This window comes from Phytophthora infestans, genomic scaffold, assembly GCF_000142945.1.
Source record: "Phytophthora infestans T30-4 supercont1.21 genomic scaffold, whole genome shotgun sequence".
In the NCBI taxonomy this organism is placed as follows: Eukaryota; Oomycota; class Peronosporomycetes; order Peronosporales; family Peronosporaceae; genus Phytophthora; species Phytophthora infestans.
In genome coordinates this window covers 2,222,486-2,242,039 of record NW_003303738.1, presented here as the reverse complement: position 1 = coordinate 2,242,039, position 19,554 = coordinate 2,222,486, and the positions used below count along the sequence as shown (strand labels likewise).

Sequence of the window (19,554 nt, the reverse complement as noted above, 5' to 3'; positions counted from 1 at the left end):
CTTCGTTGTTGGACGAAGAGCCCTCGCGGTTTCGCGAGGTAGGATGACGAGGTGGTTGAGCAGCGGCTCCCACCAGTACAAGACGGTGGTTCGAGCAGGGGCTCCCACCATCACGAGATGATGGTCGAGCAGGGGCTCCCACAACACGAGACAGTGGTCGAGCAGGGGCTCCCACACAACGAGACGGCGGTAGAGCAGAGGTTCCCGCCGAACGATTCGGCGGTCGAGCACATTGGGCTCCCGTCAAACGATGACGCGGTAGAGCAGGGGCTCCCGCGTGTTCCCGGCCTGGTCGAGTACGGTCTCCCGCGCCTAGAGGAGGGTGATGCATCGTCGAGTAGCAGTGCGTCAGACTCGAGCGTAAGCTCGAGGAATTTGAAGAAGAAGTCGAAGCGACGACGCCTTAAATCTCGTCGAGACTACACGACCAGCGATAGCCCGCCGATGGAATCGGTCAGCGCGCTGGAGTACGTGGAAGGAGGCCCGAATCGGTCGCGCAGCATCGCAATCGCGAGCCCGCCGCGCGAAGCGGCGGCGATCACACGCCTTCCAGGCTTGTCCTGGAAGAACTTTCTTCGGGACCTCAAGGCTGGAGACGTCGAGCAAGTATGCTTGGTCACCGAGGCAGTCTCGGTGGATGAGGCAGCAAATGCGGTCGCAACGGACAGTGTACGCTCACGTCCGCTAGGTGCTGAACCTAAGTCTGCTCGAGAGGAACGATTCCAAACGCAGTCTTGGGAGGCCTTGCGGGAGTCAGCGAATCCCGTATACGACACCGCCTGCGAGTACGCCGACGTCTTCCCGGATGAGATCCCCGCCGAGCTACCGGCGGATCGTGGAGTTCAGCATGAGATCGACCTCGCGCCAGGTACGAAGTACTGCGTTACCAGACAATGGCCACTTCCGCATGATCAAGTGAAAGCGATCGATGACTTCTTCGAGGGCCGCCGAAAGGCGGGTCACGTGCGTGAGAGTACCTCTCCCCATTCCAGTCCAACGTTCTGTGTGAAGAAAGCCACAGGGGGATGGCGTATCGTTCACGCATTCAACAAGTTGAATGATGCCACCATCCCCGCGCAGACTCCGATCCCTCGGAAGGATATGGTACTGGACTCCATGGCTGGCAGCGTCATCTACAGCGCCATCGACCTGACCGATGGATTCTATCAGATCCTGATGAGAACATCTGATGTACCTCTCACCGCCGTAAGTACACCGAGCGGAATGCTCTGGGAGTGGCTCGTGATGCCACAGGGCCTCAAGAACGCGCCTGCCACCTTCAATCGCATGGTCTCCCATGTGCTTCGCCCGCTTCGAGACTTCGCGCCGAGTTACTTCGACGACATCTTCGTGCACAGCCGCGCTGAGGGCAACCTCAGTGCCGTGGACGTACATCTGAAACACCTGAGACAAGTATTCCAGGTGATGCGAGAGAACAAGCTCTACGCAAACCTGAAGAAATGTGTCTTCTGCGCACCGGAGATTCCGCTCCCGCTGGGCGACGAGATTGCTACAGCGTACGCTGATGACCCTATATACGGCGCCATCATGAAGCACCTGCGTGCTCCTAGTAGTGACACGCTAAGTGCCCTGTCCAAGACCACGCGGAATCAGATCGATCGATATCGACTGGACGGTAATCTGCTCAAGTACAGCATCGACAGGCTCGATGGACCTCGAGTCGTCGTCCCAAACGACGCTGATCTACGTGCGCGCATAATCCACGAGTATCATGACGCCCCGACTGGAGGACATCTCGGTCGCGAGAAGACGTACGCGGCTCTGTCGAGAGACTTCTATTGGCCGTACATGTACAAGTGGGTACGCAAGTGGGTCCGCACATGTGAAAACTTGCCAGCGAGTCAAACCGTCTTCGACGTCTCAGGCCCCATTGCGCCCTCTTCCGGTCGCCACGGAAGCCTGGCGCTCCATTTCGATGGACTTCATCTTCGGTCTTCCGCCCGATACAGCCGGGCGCACGGGTGTACTTGTGTTCGTCGATCGTTTCAGCAAAATGGTCCATCTCGTTCCGGTGGCGGCCTCCATCACCGCGGAAGAGTCCGCGGCTCACTTCGTCGACGTGATTTTTCGTCACCACGGCCTGCCGGAGTCTATCGTGTCCGACCGCGACCCGGGTTTACATCCGCGTTCTGGTCACGCCTCTTCGAGCTATTGGGAACCAAATTGCTGATGTCAACTACGGCACATCCGGAGACGGATGGACAAACAGAACGCGTCAACCGCGTCCTTGAAGACGTTCTCCGCAGCTATGCAACTTCGTACACGAGCTGGAGCTCGTTCCTACCGCTAGCCGAGTTCGCACTCAACAACGCCGAGCACTCCTCGACGGGTATGACGCCGTTCTTCGTGAACAACGCACGCCACCCACGTATTCCGGCACTTCTCGCCGTGGGTCACCCCACGGATGCTGGCGGCTCCACCCTTGGTGGGGGAGAACCTCCTTCGGTCGACATGGATGCTGAAGCTGCGCTCAGCTCTAGGGACAACGTGTCCGTGTCGTGGTCATCACCGGTACGTGAACCGGTGTCTCAGCACGCACCGGTAGCCTCACCGGTGTCAACAAGCCTGCCGGCGCACTCGACTTCAGGGTTATCTTCGGGTGTAGCCAGTGCAAACGCCCTGACTCGTTCTCCGTCCAAGCAGTCCATCGAGCCTCCTCGGCATACTGCATCTCCGATAACGAGATGGACGTCGCAGAACTTGATCGATCCAGGCCGCAAGATTCGTGAGCAAGAAGTTACCACGGCAAACTATACACCGAAACCCTCGGTGCTTCCTGCCGATCGCTCGGCAGTTGCGGAATTCGTCATGCAAAGGCAATCCATCGCAAGGTTCGTCCGCGACGCACTGCAGAACGCAGTGGACAAGCAAAAGAAACAAGCTGATAAGCACGGTCGAAAGAACGTGAATGTATTCAAGATAGGAGATCGCGTTCTCCTATCGACCGAGGGAATCCGCGCTTCCGCCGTGACCAGCCTCGGCGCCAACAAACTTGCCCCACGCTTCATCGGTCTATTTCGTGTAACCAAGGCTGTGGGCGACGCCTACACCTTGGACATCCCGTCGTCACTTAGACTCCACCCGACGTTTTACGTCGGGCGACTCAAGCGGTACTTCCCTGCGACGATTCCTGATTCAAATCCAGCAGACGGAGCATGCGTCGGGCGACCAGCCCGACGAGCCTGACGCGCCAGAAAGCCGTCAGCCCCTGGCGCCCGCTCTCGCGGACGATCTTCCTGCTGGGCAGAGCCAAGCACATGCGTCTCCAATCCCCGTAGGCGAGATAACAGCTCCCGATTCGACTGACGAAGCTCCGACGCGATCTGCTCAGCCCGCCAGGCACGATCTTCCGCCCGCTCAGCCCCAACCTGAGCGTCCAACGCGCGGTTCGAAGCTGCCTCCACCTCGCCCTGAACGTACAGGGCGTACGCCGTATCATCGTGAAGGCCCACCACCGATAATTGACTCGGTGGGTGACGCGCGCTGGATTGTGGAGCGTATCGTTGACCATGAAGATCCCCACAGCTCGACCGCTCAACGAAACGTCCGTAGTCGTGCTCCTCGCGCGGTTCCGACCGCGCGCCGCTACTTGGTACGTTGGCTCGGTTATTCCCCAGAACATGATACGTGGGAGTCCCGCGCCAACCTTCTCCGCGACGTTCCGGACGTGGTCCACGAGTATGAGACCATGCTACTTGAGAAGAAGAATTCCGCGAGTCACCCCGCGGAGACCCGTGAACGAGATCGAGAACGGCCACGAGAACGACCCGCACGAGGAGGCGACAACGACGCCGCGCTCCGACGCGTGTAACGTCGGCGTGAGCCGCCGCGATTAGCCGCCTGATCCATACTGGACAGGGTGTGCTCGTACTTCCCGATCCATCCCGACTCCTCTCCGCTGAGTGGCCGCTCAGCGAGATGTTCCCTCCATTCGCGTTGAGTCGGACGGGTTGAAGTACCACAGGACTCACATCCCTCTCTCACGTGCACGAAGCAGAGTCGATCCACATCCCATGCGTTGTTGCAGACCTTCACGCGTAGCTCTCCAATCGAATGATCCGCGAGGATCTCCTCGAGATACGTCAACCAGTCGACAAAGCTTTCTCCAGCATGCGACATCCGGTTCCATCGCCGGATGAAGGCACACCAGGAGCGACGAAGTCCTTCACGATCAGCGCATTCAATGTATTTCTTCCGCGTCGCACGGAAGCGACGAAAGTGGCTCTTCATAGTGTCGAGCGTATCCGGATTCTCCGCTCCTGACAGTCGTACAGGTCCCAGGGATCCAGGGCGTCGTCCATCACGCGCGACCGCGTGCTTCCGGCGCTGATCCTCGTGACTGTCGGCTCCGCCGGTCTCGGCTGTCTGGGTTACCGCCGCCGTTAGTGTGTCGATGCTTGCTGCTGTCACCAGCGTCGCGCTGGTGCTAACGTCCGTTGACTGCGTCGTGGTGTCCTCGGCCATCTTCGCTCCGTTGGGTTTTCGAGTTTTCTTCAATTGTGTTCCGTGCGCTTATGTTGCGTAAGCGCAACTTAGAGAGGAGGGTGATGTAATGGGCCCAACTCCAATTACATAAGTAGGTAGATATTTCTTTAGTTATTACATAAGTAGGTAAAGTGGCACACGGGTAGCGTGTGCCAAGGTGTCATCATCTGATTGGTTGATAGTGAGGAGCCAGACTCACTTATTGACCAATCAGATATAGACATGTGTTTGAGTGGTTCACACGAGGCCAGGGGTAGCCGCCCTAAATCAGAGTTGAATTTGACACAAACCTAAGACTTGGTTTTATTATTGCGAGCTTCCTCCGCATTACAGTGCAAGCTAGTAACGGTATCTCTTACCCCGTTACATGCTGCTACTTTCGCTCGATGTACTTGGCGTTTCGGGCGGTCAGCTTGCGAGGGTGGCTGTGTCTTTTTTAACTCTTGGGGTACCAGTCAGGGCCCATCACCTTCTTGACGTTTGCCAGGCTTTCCTGGCGGCGCATTTCGGCCGAATCAGGTGGTGGGGGCTTTTCCTCCCAGAACTCAACCGCTGTTGGGTCGTTCTCGCAGACAATACAGCGCCGCACGATGTCCCGCCCGCTGATTGTACGGAATGCGTAGCCGTACTGCAGCTTCCCGCAGCCGACGCAGCGCGCCCGTGCATCCGTCGTAGACCGCTGCGGGTTCAGCAGAAGCGGGTCAATCCTCGCCTCGCATTGCTTGCACGTAGGGCCCACCATTTTGCAAACTGTGGGTATGTTAGCAAAATAGATTGTTTTAACCATTTTGCAAACTGTGGGTATGTTAGCAAAATATATTGTTTTAACCAATTACTTGCGTCCAAATATTAGCCAATAGCTTGGAAATATAAGGCTGGTATTATTATTTAGAAACATATTAAAAAGTTGATACTAACGTTTTGGCTTTGCTATAATATATTATTATCAGATTTCCAAACAAAACATACTTTACATGCAATATAAATTGCCTAAGACAATTATCTATCGTGCGCGCATGCATCTGTCGGGTGTGGTGCACGGGAGCAGATAGCAAAATGCCCGTGCAGCTGCGCGCCTTCATTGCACGGTGGCAGTGGTGAGTTCCAGGTAAAGTACAAAATATATATATTCGCAAAGTCGCTACAAAAAGCGCTGGTCGTGAAGTCTACTTTAATATTAAAAATACTATCGTCTCTACTTTAGAAAGTGTGTGGAAAATAGCATCGCCGAGCTCTTACAAATGCGGCCTGTGAAGCTTATATTAATCCTATTAGTACTACTAATATCGTCTTTACTTTGAAAAGTGTGTGGAAAATAACATCCCAGAGCTCTTACAAAATACTGGTCTGTGAAGTCTACATTAATAATGATAAATATCTCTATTTGAGAAGTGTGCAGAGCTCTTAGAAAATAAAGTGGTTAGTGTGCCCGATTTGCAGTACATACGACAGGTTTTGCGCAATAATCAACAGCTCGCCTGGCCGTTTGCATCTAATCGGCGTTTCGTGCTCGGCAGAAATGTTTACATCACGTCCAATCGCGAGGGCGAGAGACGGTCTGATCGTGCAACAGATCCAGTCAGTGTCGCAGGTCGGCAGGTATTGCCCAATCAGGGCGCGAGTTAATTGTGTGACGCTTTTGGATATATTTGTAATTTTGGCATAGTTAGGTCGAGTCAGAAAGATAGGCGCTGTCCATAAGATGGGAAGAAACTGTATTAGACAGGCCGAGTGTAGCCTTGCGAAAAGGCAGGAAAAAGCAGCAAGAAAGGAGCCGGACGGACTTATTGACAGACGGACGGACAGACAGGTTACTCGGTAAGGAAGCGGGAAATTTTAGCCAATGGGGGCCGCCTTCGCTGCGCTCGGCAGCTTTTTAGCGAATTGAGGCCGCCTTCGCTGCGCTCGGCAGCCAGTAGAACGCGCGTATTATTATAGCGTGAGGATTATTAACCCTAGCCCGTTACGGACGGACTGACGGACGGACAGACAACACACTCCACTAGGCCCTACGTTCACCGGATCGTCATCTTACCCCCCTAGTCTAGGGGGGGGAGGATGACGATCCGGTGAACGCTGATTACGCTCAATATACGCCCGCAATCTGCAATAATAGGCCTGTACTTAAAGAAGTAGGTCACAGTATCCGATTTGCCCTCTCCGCCACACTATTTCGTTTTTCTAGGTCTAAAATAAGCTACGACGACCATGGCGTGTGCGCAGTACTCTTCTGCTAGTAGTCATTTCGCTTCTTGCAGGTGTCAATGTCTCGCTGGCGTTTGATCTCCCTCGCGTACTGCAGCCCTTACCTGGTGAGGTGAGTATCGTTTCGATTAGAAAGCTACGATCGCATGAAGAGCGGGGGCTTCCGTCCTCCACAATAGGGACTTTAAAAAGTATGTTTATGTCATCGAAAGTCTCCGAAAAAACTCTAAAGGGTTGGCTCAAGAGAGGAGAAACGGCTGACGACGTTTTCATTTGGCTGAAGCTCGAACGAAAGGGTGAATTATTCAGCAACCCTCAATTCGCTACGTGGATCAAGTATAGCGATGACCTATCTGCATCGCATCCTGCACGCGAAAAAACAACGATCTCAAAATTGACGTCCTACTTCGGTGATGAACCCCTGTCGAACATGATCATTGCCGCTCAAAGGAACCCAGAGACGCAGGTTCTAGCTACCGACTTGCAGACCAGACAACTCCAGTACTGGTTAGACAACAAAAAGGCACCGGCCGATGTCTTTAAGCTGCTGGAACTGAGCAAGGCTGGTGATAAATTGCTTGAAAACCCGCTTGCCACAGCGTGGCTAAGCTACGCGACTAACTTTAAAGAGAAGACCATGAGCAAGGTAGACGAGAGCATCCCGATTTTGACGACTCACTACGGTGATGAAGCGCTATCAACCATTTTGATTAGAGCAATGAAGACCCCCAGTACAGCGAATGTCGCTGGAAAACTACATAACGAGCAAATTCAGCTCTGGTTGGACGCTGGAAAGCGCCCTAGAGACGTTTTCAAGTTCCTCGCACTCGACAAGGCAGGTGACAAACTACTTGAAAATCCGCAGTTTGCGACGTGGCTAACGTATCTGGACGATTTCAACTCGAAAAATACACGGATATCGAGAATTGCAGTTATGACGAATTACTTTGGCGACGACAAGTTGACAGCTATGCTGTTCGACGCTATGAGGTCGCCAAGTACCGCTAAACTTGCAGCTAACCTTCAGGACGAGCAAATCAAGCGTTGGCTGTATACTGAGAAGTCTCCTAGAGATGTTTTCCAGTTCTTGTCGCTAAGCAAGGCAGGTGAAAAGCTGTTTGATCACCCTCAATTCATGAAGTGGGTGTCGTACGTGGATGATCTCAACACAGCAAACCCTGACAAAAGAACGAGCTTAATGTCGGTTTTGGCAGCGCATTACGACAGCGACGGACTGATAAAAATGCTGGAATCGGCAAAGAATGTCCCTGGGTCAGCGAAACTGATAAGGGAATTGGAGACCGAGCAGAAGTGGCTGGCGAAAGGAACTCCAGACGCATTTTTCAAGCAACTCAAGCTTGACAAGTTTGATGACGATGTGCTGAGCAACCCGCAGCTGAAGACTTGGATCAACTATATGAAGGAGTACAACGCGGCCAATCCCAAATACAAGGCTACATTGATCGGGACTATGGCTGCGAATTATGGAGAACTCAACCTGGTTTCATTGCTTGATAAGGCCACACACGTGAAAGATACGGCGGGTGCTGCCAAGAAGCTACAGAGCGAGTTATTTCAACGTTGGATGCAGAAAGGCTGGACTCCGGAGTACCTCTTTACTAACGTGTTTCACCTTGCTCAAGAAAAAGATGAGCTATTTACGAACCCGCTGGTGATCACATGGGGCAAATATCTGAGTGCATACAACCGTGAAAATCACGGCAAGGAAACGACCATATGGACGATGCTGGCGGCTACAGGCGTTAATATCGAGCTCGTGGAGCGTATGGTCGGCAAACTCCCAAGTGATACTTTTTCTATGCTTCGACTCGCCGAGAAGGGAGACGACCTACTAGCAAGCCCCCAATTTGCCACTTGGATTCAGTACCTCGATGACTTCTACTTGACGTTTCCTGATTTACAAAGAACCATGATGAAGACAGTACGTGGACATCATGATGACAAATCGTTGGTCAAGATGATTATTTCAGGGATGAAAGTCTCAAGTACAGAGAAGATTGCTAAACGCATGGAGCGCGAGCTGTTGAAAAACTGGAATGTCTCTCGTAAGACCAGGACCCCGGATCAAATCTTTGAAGGCCTCGATCTTGAACTAGCAGGCAAAACGCTTTTCGCCAGTCCGTTCTTGGAGATATGGATCCAGTACATGGCCACTTACTACAAGCAGAAGCCAGACATGATTAGAACTTTTCTGAAATACTATGATGAGGATGAGCTGTTTCAGATGATCAAAACGGCCAAGAGCAATCCAACTACAGAAAAACTGGCCTCAGACGTCGAGCACGCGCTCTCCCTATACAAGAAGAATTAGGAATCCAAACCCGATCCGTAAAAAATAGTTGCAGACCCACTATTTTTTCTCTTTTAGCTATTTCTTCATACTTTTTTCGCTTAAAGTAAATTCTGCACAACGTGTCGAATATCACTATTGGCGTGATAGAGTGATGGTCATTAGAGAGTTTATCATCAAGTGCAGTCACATGGGGCAAAATTTATGTTCGTTTGCTGATATCGAGTCGGAGGGCGGGTTCGCCGAGAGAAATCGAAAGTGAGCTACCGAAACTATCTACATCTACTCTAAACTTATCTGTGAGGCTTCCAATCAGATCGCGAGGCAACGGCACGACTCCCGGAGATAGGAGTATCCATCCCGGATATTTCCGCTTCTACTTCACGAAACGCTCTTGTGTCAAACAAAAAGCCAATTCATGAAATCCCCACCTTCAGTAAAATGCCTAAAAAGTACTTGCACCGTCACTCTGTCAGCATCCTTGGCTACGGATATCTGGGCAGTAAATGAGGTCGAGTGTCGACGCCGTCATCAACTTTATTCAAGCAGCAATAGAGCTTCGAGAATACCTACAAGCCTGAACTCTGGACTACAATGTCCGAGTTGCATTTTTCTCCACGAGCCGTAGCGTTGCGGGTTAGAAACTGCCCAAGGCAAAGTCGCAGCTGATCGATTTCCAGCCGAGACTTTACATGTGTCGAGCTGCAAGACAATATCATTGGCGTTTCCTATTAATTCGTACTTAACGTATCGGAGCGACAATTGCGGTGCCGGGCGTGGTCTGGAGCTGATCGGTCTTGCATTGGACGAGAACCTCCAATGCGTCGCAATGGTTTCGATCTCAACGGGCAACATTCGTGTACCCTGTGTTGGAAGGAGCTCAGGTGGCACTGTGTGCCCTCTAGAAGTTCCTAGTTACATATACCAGCAATTGGGACGGCAAGGCTGCAGTGATTTGCAATGGCACGAGTGTCATGCAAGCTTTTGTCGATTAAAAACATCTTGCAGAAGAGTTTCAAAGCTGTCCCTCCACTCTCAGATGTAGAGTCGGCCGTTTATTGGTTTTCTTGAAGAATAATCGGTTCGTCACCTTGCCTCGTCGGCTTTGTTAGCTAAACTTTCTTTTGTATATATATATTATTGCTAATAATTAGGAGAAGCGTAGCTATCTATGCTTGTTTTTTAATCGCCGGGAGTTTCTTGACATATTGCTGGATCATTTCATCAGCGTTATTGCTGCGACCGAACCTCCTCATGAGCTCGCTCGGTTTCTCCTTCTCCGCTACCCATTTGTTGAACAGCGCATTCTGTAGGTTTATGGCCAGCTGCTTCGTACGTGAAGCTTCGTTCGCTGCTTCCAGTAATTGATATCGCTATAGCTCCATCGATCATACTCTCTTTCTGATCAGGATATCGACGATTGAGGTCATTCAGATATTTGTTTTACGTTTAACACTTGAAGAGTCATGTTGCTGAGGGCCAAGAATTCAAAGGCATCGCTTGGTTTTTTTTGCCAGTCTAGCCATTGCTTTAGCCACGCCCGCTCCACCGTTTTTGCGATTCCCACCACTGTGTTTGAGATTTGCATCACCTACTGGATCATTAGGTCGATAGCAGGTCATTGGTGCTCAACACAAAGCGTTTTAAACCGGGAGCTCAAATTTTCAGATTCTTCTTGCTGACAATTTTCACTAAGCGCATTCATTCGCTAAAGAGAAAGCTACTCAGATATTAAGCTCTAACATGATAAAGGCTTCCTTGAAGTGTTTCTTACTTGCAAAAATGACCTGGGCCTTCTCCATTTGCAACTTGGTTGGCGCCTTTTCCAAGATAGGAAACTTATGTGCTGCTTGGAGGATTTGTAGGAGCGGTCTCCAACGTCGCAAACAGCGTAGCCATCTTGCCGGGGTCATTAATGATTACGGTATTTATGTACGAGACCCAGCAGGTGCTGAGTGGCAGTGAAGTCGTGCTTCCATTCAGTAAGCTTCAGTAATTTGAACACGTCGTCAGTGGATTTCTTACTCTTCATCCACATATCGAGCTGTGTAGATTCCAGCTTTATTAGAATCTACCTCGCCCTGTCGTCGGACTTCGCTCGTGCAAGTAAATGCTTCACTTCCATACGTCGGAATCTATATGTGAACGCCTTGATCGCGGTCATTGGCTCATCTCGAGTTATAGGCATTTAAGTACTTGGCCCAAGTGTTGAGTGTCGGACTCTTCAGCATGCCGTTTATCGATTAGTCAAAGCCAAATTCTAGCAGAGCGTCGTCTGGAAGTTTTCGGTGGTTTTACCAGACGAAAAACAGATCTTCCTCTACCTTAGTGGCGATGCTTTTGAGTGCTGCATTGTCCTTCGCTATCTCTGTCAATTGGAGCAGAGCGCTGCCCTATGGTGTCAAGAAAGAGCTTGTGGGAAGCCTCGTCGGGATCCTTTGGCAAGGCTACCCAGTGTTGCAGCTACTCTGTTTCGAGCTGTTTTGCGAGGCTTTTCACATTTTCAAATTCGGGCTCCACTTGGCTCTGTCAATCATCTTGTACACCTCATCGCGCCATACCGAGCAGCCAGGATCGATATGGCGGAGAGCCTCCGTCTTCGAAGTTTTCCTCAAGTCGTCGACGTATTGGACCCACAAACGAAATTGAGGGCTGTGGAACAGTGTGTACGTGTTCTTGTCGAGGCGCATGCGCTTAAATACTGTGTCAGCGGGTTTTCCGTCCTTCATCTGTCTTTGAAGCTTTTCCGGGGAGATTTACGAAGACGTTAAGATCGCTTTTAGTTTCTCGATAGACGGCCCTGCTCTCTCACCCTCCTCATGGATGACAACCAGAGTATCTATCAAAAATCCCGACGCGAAAGCCGAAATATCACTACTGTTGATGGCAACCTGGCTCGAAACTCCCAGCACTCGAGCTTTCAATTCGGTTGAGTCAACTTCTGTGCCAAAAAATACAGTCAGGGTACTTAGAGACATGGTGTACGAAGAGCAAGTCCGGAAATGAACGTGGTGTAACAGCCAAATCCACCGTTTTATGAATTGGTAGCAGTGGTAGTGATGGCATGCTTCAAAACCGACGAGAATTTGCTCTGGTGCTTCACCGTGACGCAGACAAAGCGAATCGAGATGCAAATGTGTATCAGAAACTTCTGCCAGCATGATATGACTTTTCGATATGTTGAGTCTTGCCATTCATGACATACTGACCCCTGTATGCAACACTTAGAAATATGCTAATAATAAACTTCTATCTAAGTTTCGCATATAATTTTGAATCTGTAATTGTCTGAAGGCAAGTGGTCGTATTTCGTACTTAAGTGGATTCTTTCTCAAGGCAAGTCAAAAACAGTTTACACTATTGCTTGCGCGTTCATTAAAAAAAACCGCGCACGGAAATTAGAGCCTTAGAGTAGATACCATAAGTCATGGCCTCGCTCGTAACAACAGGAGCAGATGATAAGGTCATAACGGCGTAATACACGCCCGGCTCGGAGTACTTTAAAAGGAAAAGACAAAACAAGATGCATGTATGAAAAAGTACAGGAGATCTCAATCTCAACCAACGTTGACCCACCCGCGCGGATCGGTTGAAGCGTCGTGAAAAACTTACACTGGTAATATTTCTTGAATTCACAATAGGATGCCACTTTCCCAATAAAAACGCCGTTATTCCCGCCCCCCCCCAAGATGTTCTAAAGGTCCTTACTGAGGTGAGGACGCCTCAGGTATATTTAATACATTGGCTCCGAACGGTACTCGCCAAAAACGTGCAAGCGTATGTCGTAAGATACGCCATTCATATGATCTTGGTGTATGTATTGTCCATGTGTTTACTAAGGAGATTGGCATATAAGCTTTCACCAGGTTTCCGAGTCAATGTCGTAGCTATCGACTAATCCATTCAACAGATGGCTTAGATGGTACAATGTCAGGGCGCTCATTTCAGAAAGTGCAAGGGAGAAGGTACGTCAGCTCAAGAAACGTTGCATTCAACAACACGAAACTAACCATTCATCACTTGATACGCAGCCTAAACTACCCATCGTTGCCATCATTATCATCGTCGCCACTGCTTCCGCTGTCGCCGCCTTGACCACGGCGAAGCTGGAGTTTCCGCCTCGTTTTCTTGCGCTTTCCAACACTTTGGTCCGGTCGACGCAGCACAACTCGCTTCCCTAAGTTGAAATCGCTTGGCCGGCCTGAAAGTCGTCGTGCCAGATCTCAAAACAGGTAGTGGCAACACCCTTGTAGTCTCGGCGAATCCTGTTGCATAACCGGCACTTGGCACTGTCGATAGAGTAGCGCTCGCAATAGTAAGACGTTGCAAACGACTTTCTTTCGTCTGTACGCAAGAGCGCGCAGACATTACAAGATCGCTGACGGCGTTTTTGGACGCCGCTAACGGTGACTCAATCTTCAGACGCACCGATCCGGCTACCCATGGCATCTGAACGCCATGGGTAGCCGGATCGGTGCGCGCCTTCGCTTCTGGCTTGACGGGGGTGGTGTCATCTCTATCCCCGCAAAATCCACGGCCTTCCGCTGTAGAAGCTGGTTTTGAAGGACCGAGAACCACTCAGAACGCCTCATAGCTATCGTTTGCTTCACCTTGGCCGCCTCTTTGTGAGAGAGGTACGCGTTTACCAGCGCGAGATCAAGAAAGCCAAGAAAAAGGTTTTTGTAATACTTAGAAAACCGCGTCGACATCTGAAGCGAGTATGACTGGGGGCGGAGTTGATCGTGGCGATCGACTCCGCCCATCCAGTTCTAATAGTCGTTCACCGTCGAGGAGCATTCGGCCTGAATCGCGCCAATTCGCTTGACCTTCCTCTCAATTCGCTTGACCTTCCTCTCAATTGTGGATGGCGTCAAAACGGAGCCAGTACACAGATAGTATACTGGTTTGCGATCCCACCAGAGGTACGAAACCATACTGGGGACGGCGACCGAACGCGAATACACGAATGAGCCGCGGGGGATGGCTCCAGTGCGTGTCTTGCTTTTTGGCAGGATCTTCTTGTTGAAGCCCAGGCGGTTCATTTAAATAGTCCCAATCACATAGATTTGCATCTTTAGTAGCTCAACAGCAAGTATCACTGACGAGTAATACCGGTCAATGACGACAACATGCCACGGGTGGCGCCGCTCTGGAGTGAGGGCAAATTTCAAGTTCCACACGACGGCTGCTGCTCCAGTTTTAAAGTCAGCTCCAGTTTCACATCCGTCCGTGTTATTCCGCTTGCCTACGTAAAGTTCAAACCTAGGAAATTACGACATACATAGCCGTTAGGATCTGAAACACCATGTAAGTTACAACATTGAATAAAGAGCAAAACAATACCTGTGGCAGTACGCGGTCTTAGCGTCACACAGCATAAAACGTTTTGAGCCGTACCGGTGGGGCTTCTCAGTCATAAACATACGGGTGGTATTGCGCCTCGACGTGGCAGGCAGGACCCCTTCATCGAACAAGAACGCCGCTAGGAGAGCCCAGCCAGCCAAGAACCGCTTTTGGATTTTGTCAACAACGGGTCGCACCTTCCACAGCTTGCCGCAACCGTGGTCGACGGTATTCTCTACGAAGTGAAGATCGCGTAGGATACCCTGACACCAATCTCGGGTCATGTACCTCCCAAATAGTCCAGCAGGAATTGCTTCGTCCTCCACCATGAACCAGTGCGCTGCGGATCGCCTTTTCTGCGGGCAACGCATCCGGGCAACAAGAAGGCCAACGACTGAAGAATCTCATGAACACCGTATGCCTGCACCGCCTTCAATCACCGAGTAATTTGTGCTACAGTCTCATGGCGGCGCCCATTTGCCGTGCAAAAATCCTTTCCGCACGCTTGCCGAATTGCTGAATGTTGTAGCGGTTCGTCTCCGTAGTGATCTTGGCCCACAAGGACTTCGGCATGAAGTAGAAGACGGTGAGGATTGACGATCGTCAAACGTCCAGTAGATAATCAACAGGTTGAGCCTCCTCCTGGTCCAATCCAGCGTAAGCAGTTGCATCCGACTCACCCTCACTCGAAACCGAAGCCCACCCCATTGATCGTAGTGGTTTTTTGTGCGTCTGTTCATCTGCCCCACTCAATGTACTGCTTCCAACCTGCAGAGATGCCAGAAAAACTTCATCCATTTCTACCGCATCATTATCCGAGAGCGTCAAAAGCTTCGTCAATATCGTCACAATCAGAATCACGTTCGCAGACACCGACACCATCGCTCTCGTCTGAACTGTAGTCTTCATTCGCACTGCCGTTCTTCCCGTCTTGCAATACGTTGGCGTCGTCGTTTGAACACTGCGGAACTCGAACTCGTCGTGAGCGCTCGGTAGGTACAGATGGGCGTAGAGCACGATCGTCGTCCCACTCACTCTCCAATCCCGACGCCTCGGACAGCAAGTGCAACCCAGCCGCGACATCTCGCTGCTCTTCGTCGGTTAGAAGATCGCTTGGTGAGAGATTGAACGCTCTCGTTACAGCGCTCTGCGAAAGCATCACCTCAGGCTCGTCGGAGGGCTTAAACATCTGCGTGATAGTATTCTGCGACAGCTGAAAACTGATGTCGATTTGGGAGGGCGTAATGTCGTCGCCATCGACACCTTCTGTACTCTGAAACTGCCCATCACTTTCAGCGTCCTCCTGGGCGTGTCCAGGCTCATCGATGCCCGCAACATCCCCCTCCGTAGTGTCCTCAACCAGCAAACCTGACTGGAAGCGTACTCTACGACCTCACTCTCGCCTACAAACACACGAGATTCCTCAGGAGATGTATACGTCCACTGTGTCTGTAGTCCTGTCGGCCGCTTGGACATCCACCCGGCTGCCTTGAGTTGCCACCATAGATGCCCGAAGTCTACGTCGTGTGCGGCCGAAGCCGGAGCGGCGAATTTGTCCCGGCGACTGGATCGCTTGTACGCCATCCAGCAAATTCTTGAATGAGTGGACAAGTACCCACTTTCCATCTGGTCCCCTTCCCCTGTCCTGGTTTTGTTTCGTTTATGAAAGACCTCTCGCAGCTTATATATATCTTCCAAAATACTTGATTAAAGTAAAGTTGAATCGCTTCCGAGTCATTTGCTAATTTATTAAGCAGTATGTCGTAACTTACGACATATTTAATTGACTATGTCGCAAGTTACGACGTTCGGAACCAAGGTGTTAATCAATATCAGGCAAGTCAGTTACCCGTGCCAGTCATTTGCGATCTGTGGTATTTTGCGGGTGCTTTTTAGCCATAAAGAACCTCACGGGCTAGCTTTCTTTAGTATTAAATAGACGTTTACACAGCATCGTAAAGTCGGAAAGCAAGGATATTGATGGTATTTACATAGCATCCTACATAGTGTAGACGGGAATTCGCAAGGCATGCTATACCAGCCACCTAAACCCTTTTCGTACTCATTCGCACGGAGATCTTAGTGAAGCACCATACTAGACACAAGCATAACTACCGCGGCGATGGAACTGATGGCCTGCATGTTTGCACCGGAAGTTGTCGATACTTCCGACGCCGGAGTGTCTCCAGCTTCAGCACTGGAACTTGCAGTCGCAGAAGTTGGTGGACTGGTAGCTGAAGCGGCTTCAGTACTGCTGGTGTTGTTGCTCGTCGTAGGTGCGTTTGTAGTCGCGACTGGAGACATTGTTGTAGTACTGGGAGCTGCGGTCGTGGCGCTCGGAGACGTCGGCGGGTCGGACTTGGGCGCCAGTTGACCCCCGCACGTCTCCAGCATTTCCTCCACCACTTCTTTATAGTTCTGACCGTGAGGACCTCAGAACATGCAGTCTGGTAACGTGTTCACCAGGTTGCCCACGGCGTCATGGCACGTGGAGTCGCAGGTCCAGACACCTCCGTTGGAGAGGTGGGCGGCCCAACTGACGCAGTTGGTGCGAAGCGTTTGCACGGCAGCGGAGACCTTGGAATAATTGTCACCGTCACAGTTGGCGGTGTCGAAATTCTCTTGAGACGTGTGAGCAGAGGAATTCGTGGAGTCGGACGTGGACACTCGGTGGTCCCCGCACGTCTCCAACATTTCCTCCACCACTTCCTTGTAGTTCTGACCGTGAGGACCACCGAACGTGCAGTCCGGTAACGTGCTGACCAGGTTGCCCACGGCGTCATGGCACATGGAGTCGCAGGTCCAGACACCTCCGTTAGAGAGGTAGGCGGCCCAGCCGGCGCAGTTGGTGCGAAGCGTCTGCACCGCAGCAGAGACCTTGGAATAATTGTCAGCGTCGCAGGTGGTGGCGCCAGCGTGTCCTTGGAGAGCAAAGGCGGAGGTGAGAAAGAGGATGGAAGATCGGGTGGAGACCATTTTGTTGTTGTGGGAAAGGTGAAGTGGTTTCGTAAGTTGTTGTCGTTCGAGCTGCTTTTGTCAAGGCAAATTCAAATATGTGATTGACGGAACGTTCTCCTCTACATGTAATATGCTCTGGACAGCAGTGAGGAAGTACATGTACTGTAGCTAAAGATTCTCGGCAGAATTTGGAGCTCGTACAGGTGCTATAATAGTATGATACCCATGGTTATCACGTGTAGCAAATCCCGGAGCTGACAGATTTTTTGCTGATTGATTATCAACAACTGGAGTACTTTTTGTGGGAGGTTGCAGAAAGCCAATGGACGCCATGAAATAGTTCGTCTACATGTATACTTCGTCACCTTCAGCTCTTATCATGTAAAACCAGATTCTTTAAGATACCGGGACTATTGAATTCAGTAGATAGCTTGTTGATGCCAGGATCCTTCACTACCCTGGGCGATTAAATCAAATTGTGACTAGGTTAAGAGGGGCTTTTGTTTTCCACTTTTGTTCTCGTTGACATGCGAACCGAGGAGATTGTGCTCGTCATGGATCGAATGGGTACTCTTTGTGGGGCTGTCTGCGCCGCCAATGCAGGTGAGATCCGCTCTCAGCTGTAAGGAGCAGCCCGTCGCACCCTTTTAACTTATAATATACTGTAGACGTTGTAGAATAAATAGTTTTGCTTTAGGAATTCTTAGCTCTGACCACGAGCGTTTTAGCTCCCACCGCACAGCACTACACCCGTTACTCGACTTGTTCATATGGGCGTGCCCTATCCGTTTCCCGTGACGTTGATGTCCTATATAGGTGGTATCGTTGGAACGTGGTCGGGTCAAGCCTCAGCCTGCAGGAAGTATTACTTACGGCTCATCTGTCAAATGTTGGCAGTGTAAGGTTTCTTGATCTGATTTTCCGCAACTCGCTGCTCGTATCGCAAGAAAGAGCATCTATACGATCATTTTTTTTCAACTTTCAATTGAAAGGGTGCGACGGGCTGCTCCCTTACAGCTGAGAGCGGATCTCACCTGCATTGGCGGCGCAGACAGCCCCACAAAGAGTACCCATTCGATCCATGACGAGCACAATCTCCTCGGTTCGCATGTCAACGAGAACAAAAGTGGAAAACAAAAGCCCCTCTTAACCTAGTCACAATATGATTTAATCGCCCAGGATAGTGAAGGATCCTGGCATCAACAAGCTATCTACTGAATTCAATAGTCCCGGTATCTTAAAGAATCTGGTTTTACATGATAAGAGCTGAAGATGACGAAGTATACATGTAGACGAACTATTTCATGGCGTCCATTGGCTTTCTGCAACCTCCCACAAAAAGTACTCCAGTTGTTGATAAAATCAGCAAAAAATCTGTCAGCTCCGGGATTTGCTACACGTGATAACCATGGGTATCATACTGTTATAGCACCTGTACGAGCTCCAAATTCTGCCGAGAATCTTTAGCTACAGTACATGTACTTCCTCACTGCTGTCCAGAGCATATTACATGTAGAGGAGAACGTTCCGTCAATCACATATTTGAATTTGCCTTGACAAAAGCAGCTCGAACGACAACAACTTACGAAACCACTTCACCTTTCCCACAACAACAAAATGGTCTCCACCCGATCTTCCATCCTCTTTCTCACCTCCGCCTTTGCTCTCCAAGGACACGCTGGCGCCACCACCTGCGACGCTGACAATTATTCCAAGGTCTCTGCTGCGGTGCAGACGCTTCGCACCAAGTGCGCCGGCTGGGCCGCCTACCTCTCTAACGGAGGTGTCTGGACCTGCGACTCCATGTGCCATGACGCCGTGGGCAACCTGGTCAGCACGTTACCGGACTGCACGTTCGGTGGTCCTCACGGTCAGAACTACAAGGAAGTGGTGGAGGAAATGTTGGAGACGTGCGGGGACCACCGAGTGTCCACGTCCGACTCCACGAATTCCTCTGCTCACACGTCTCAAGAGAATTTCGACACCGTCAACTGTGACGGTGACAATTATTCCAAGGTCTCCGCTGCCGTGCAAACGCTTCGCACCAACTGCGTCAGTTGGGCCGCCCACCTCTCCAACGGAGGTGTCTGGACCTGCGACTCCACGTGCCATGACGCCGTGGGCAACCTGGTGAGCACGTTACCAGACTGCATGTTTCGGAGGTCCTCACGGTCAGAACTATAAAGAAGTGGTGGAGGAAATGCTGGAGACGTGGCGGGGGTCAACTGGCG

The 19,554-nt window shown here is 50.9% G+C and overlaps 1 protein-coding gene across 1 annotated transcript; it reads left to right on the top strand.

Annotated features, from left to right (window-relative positions):
* Positions 1-6,770: 6,770 nt before the first annotated feature.
* PITG_12057 (RXLR effector family protein, putative) lies at positions 6,771-9,178 on the top strand (the record flags this gene model as incomplete). The annotated part of the gene is made up of 2 exons (XM_002901439.1): positions 6,771-6,823; positions 7,021-9,178. 2 exons carry the CDS (start codon positions 6,771-6,773, stop codon positions 9,041-9,043), a joined length of 2,076 nt encoding a protein of 691 aa, XP_002901485.1.
* Between the last annotated feature and the right edge of the window lie 10,376 nt (positions 9,179-19,554).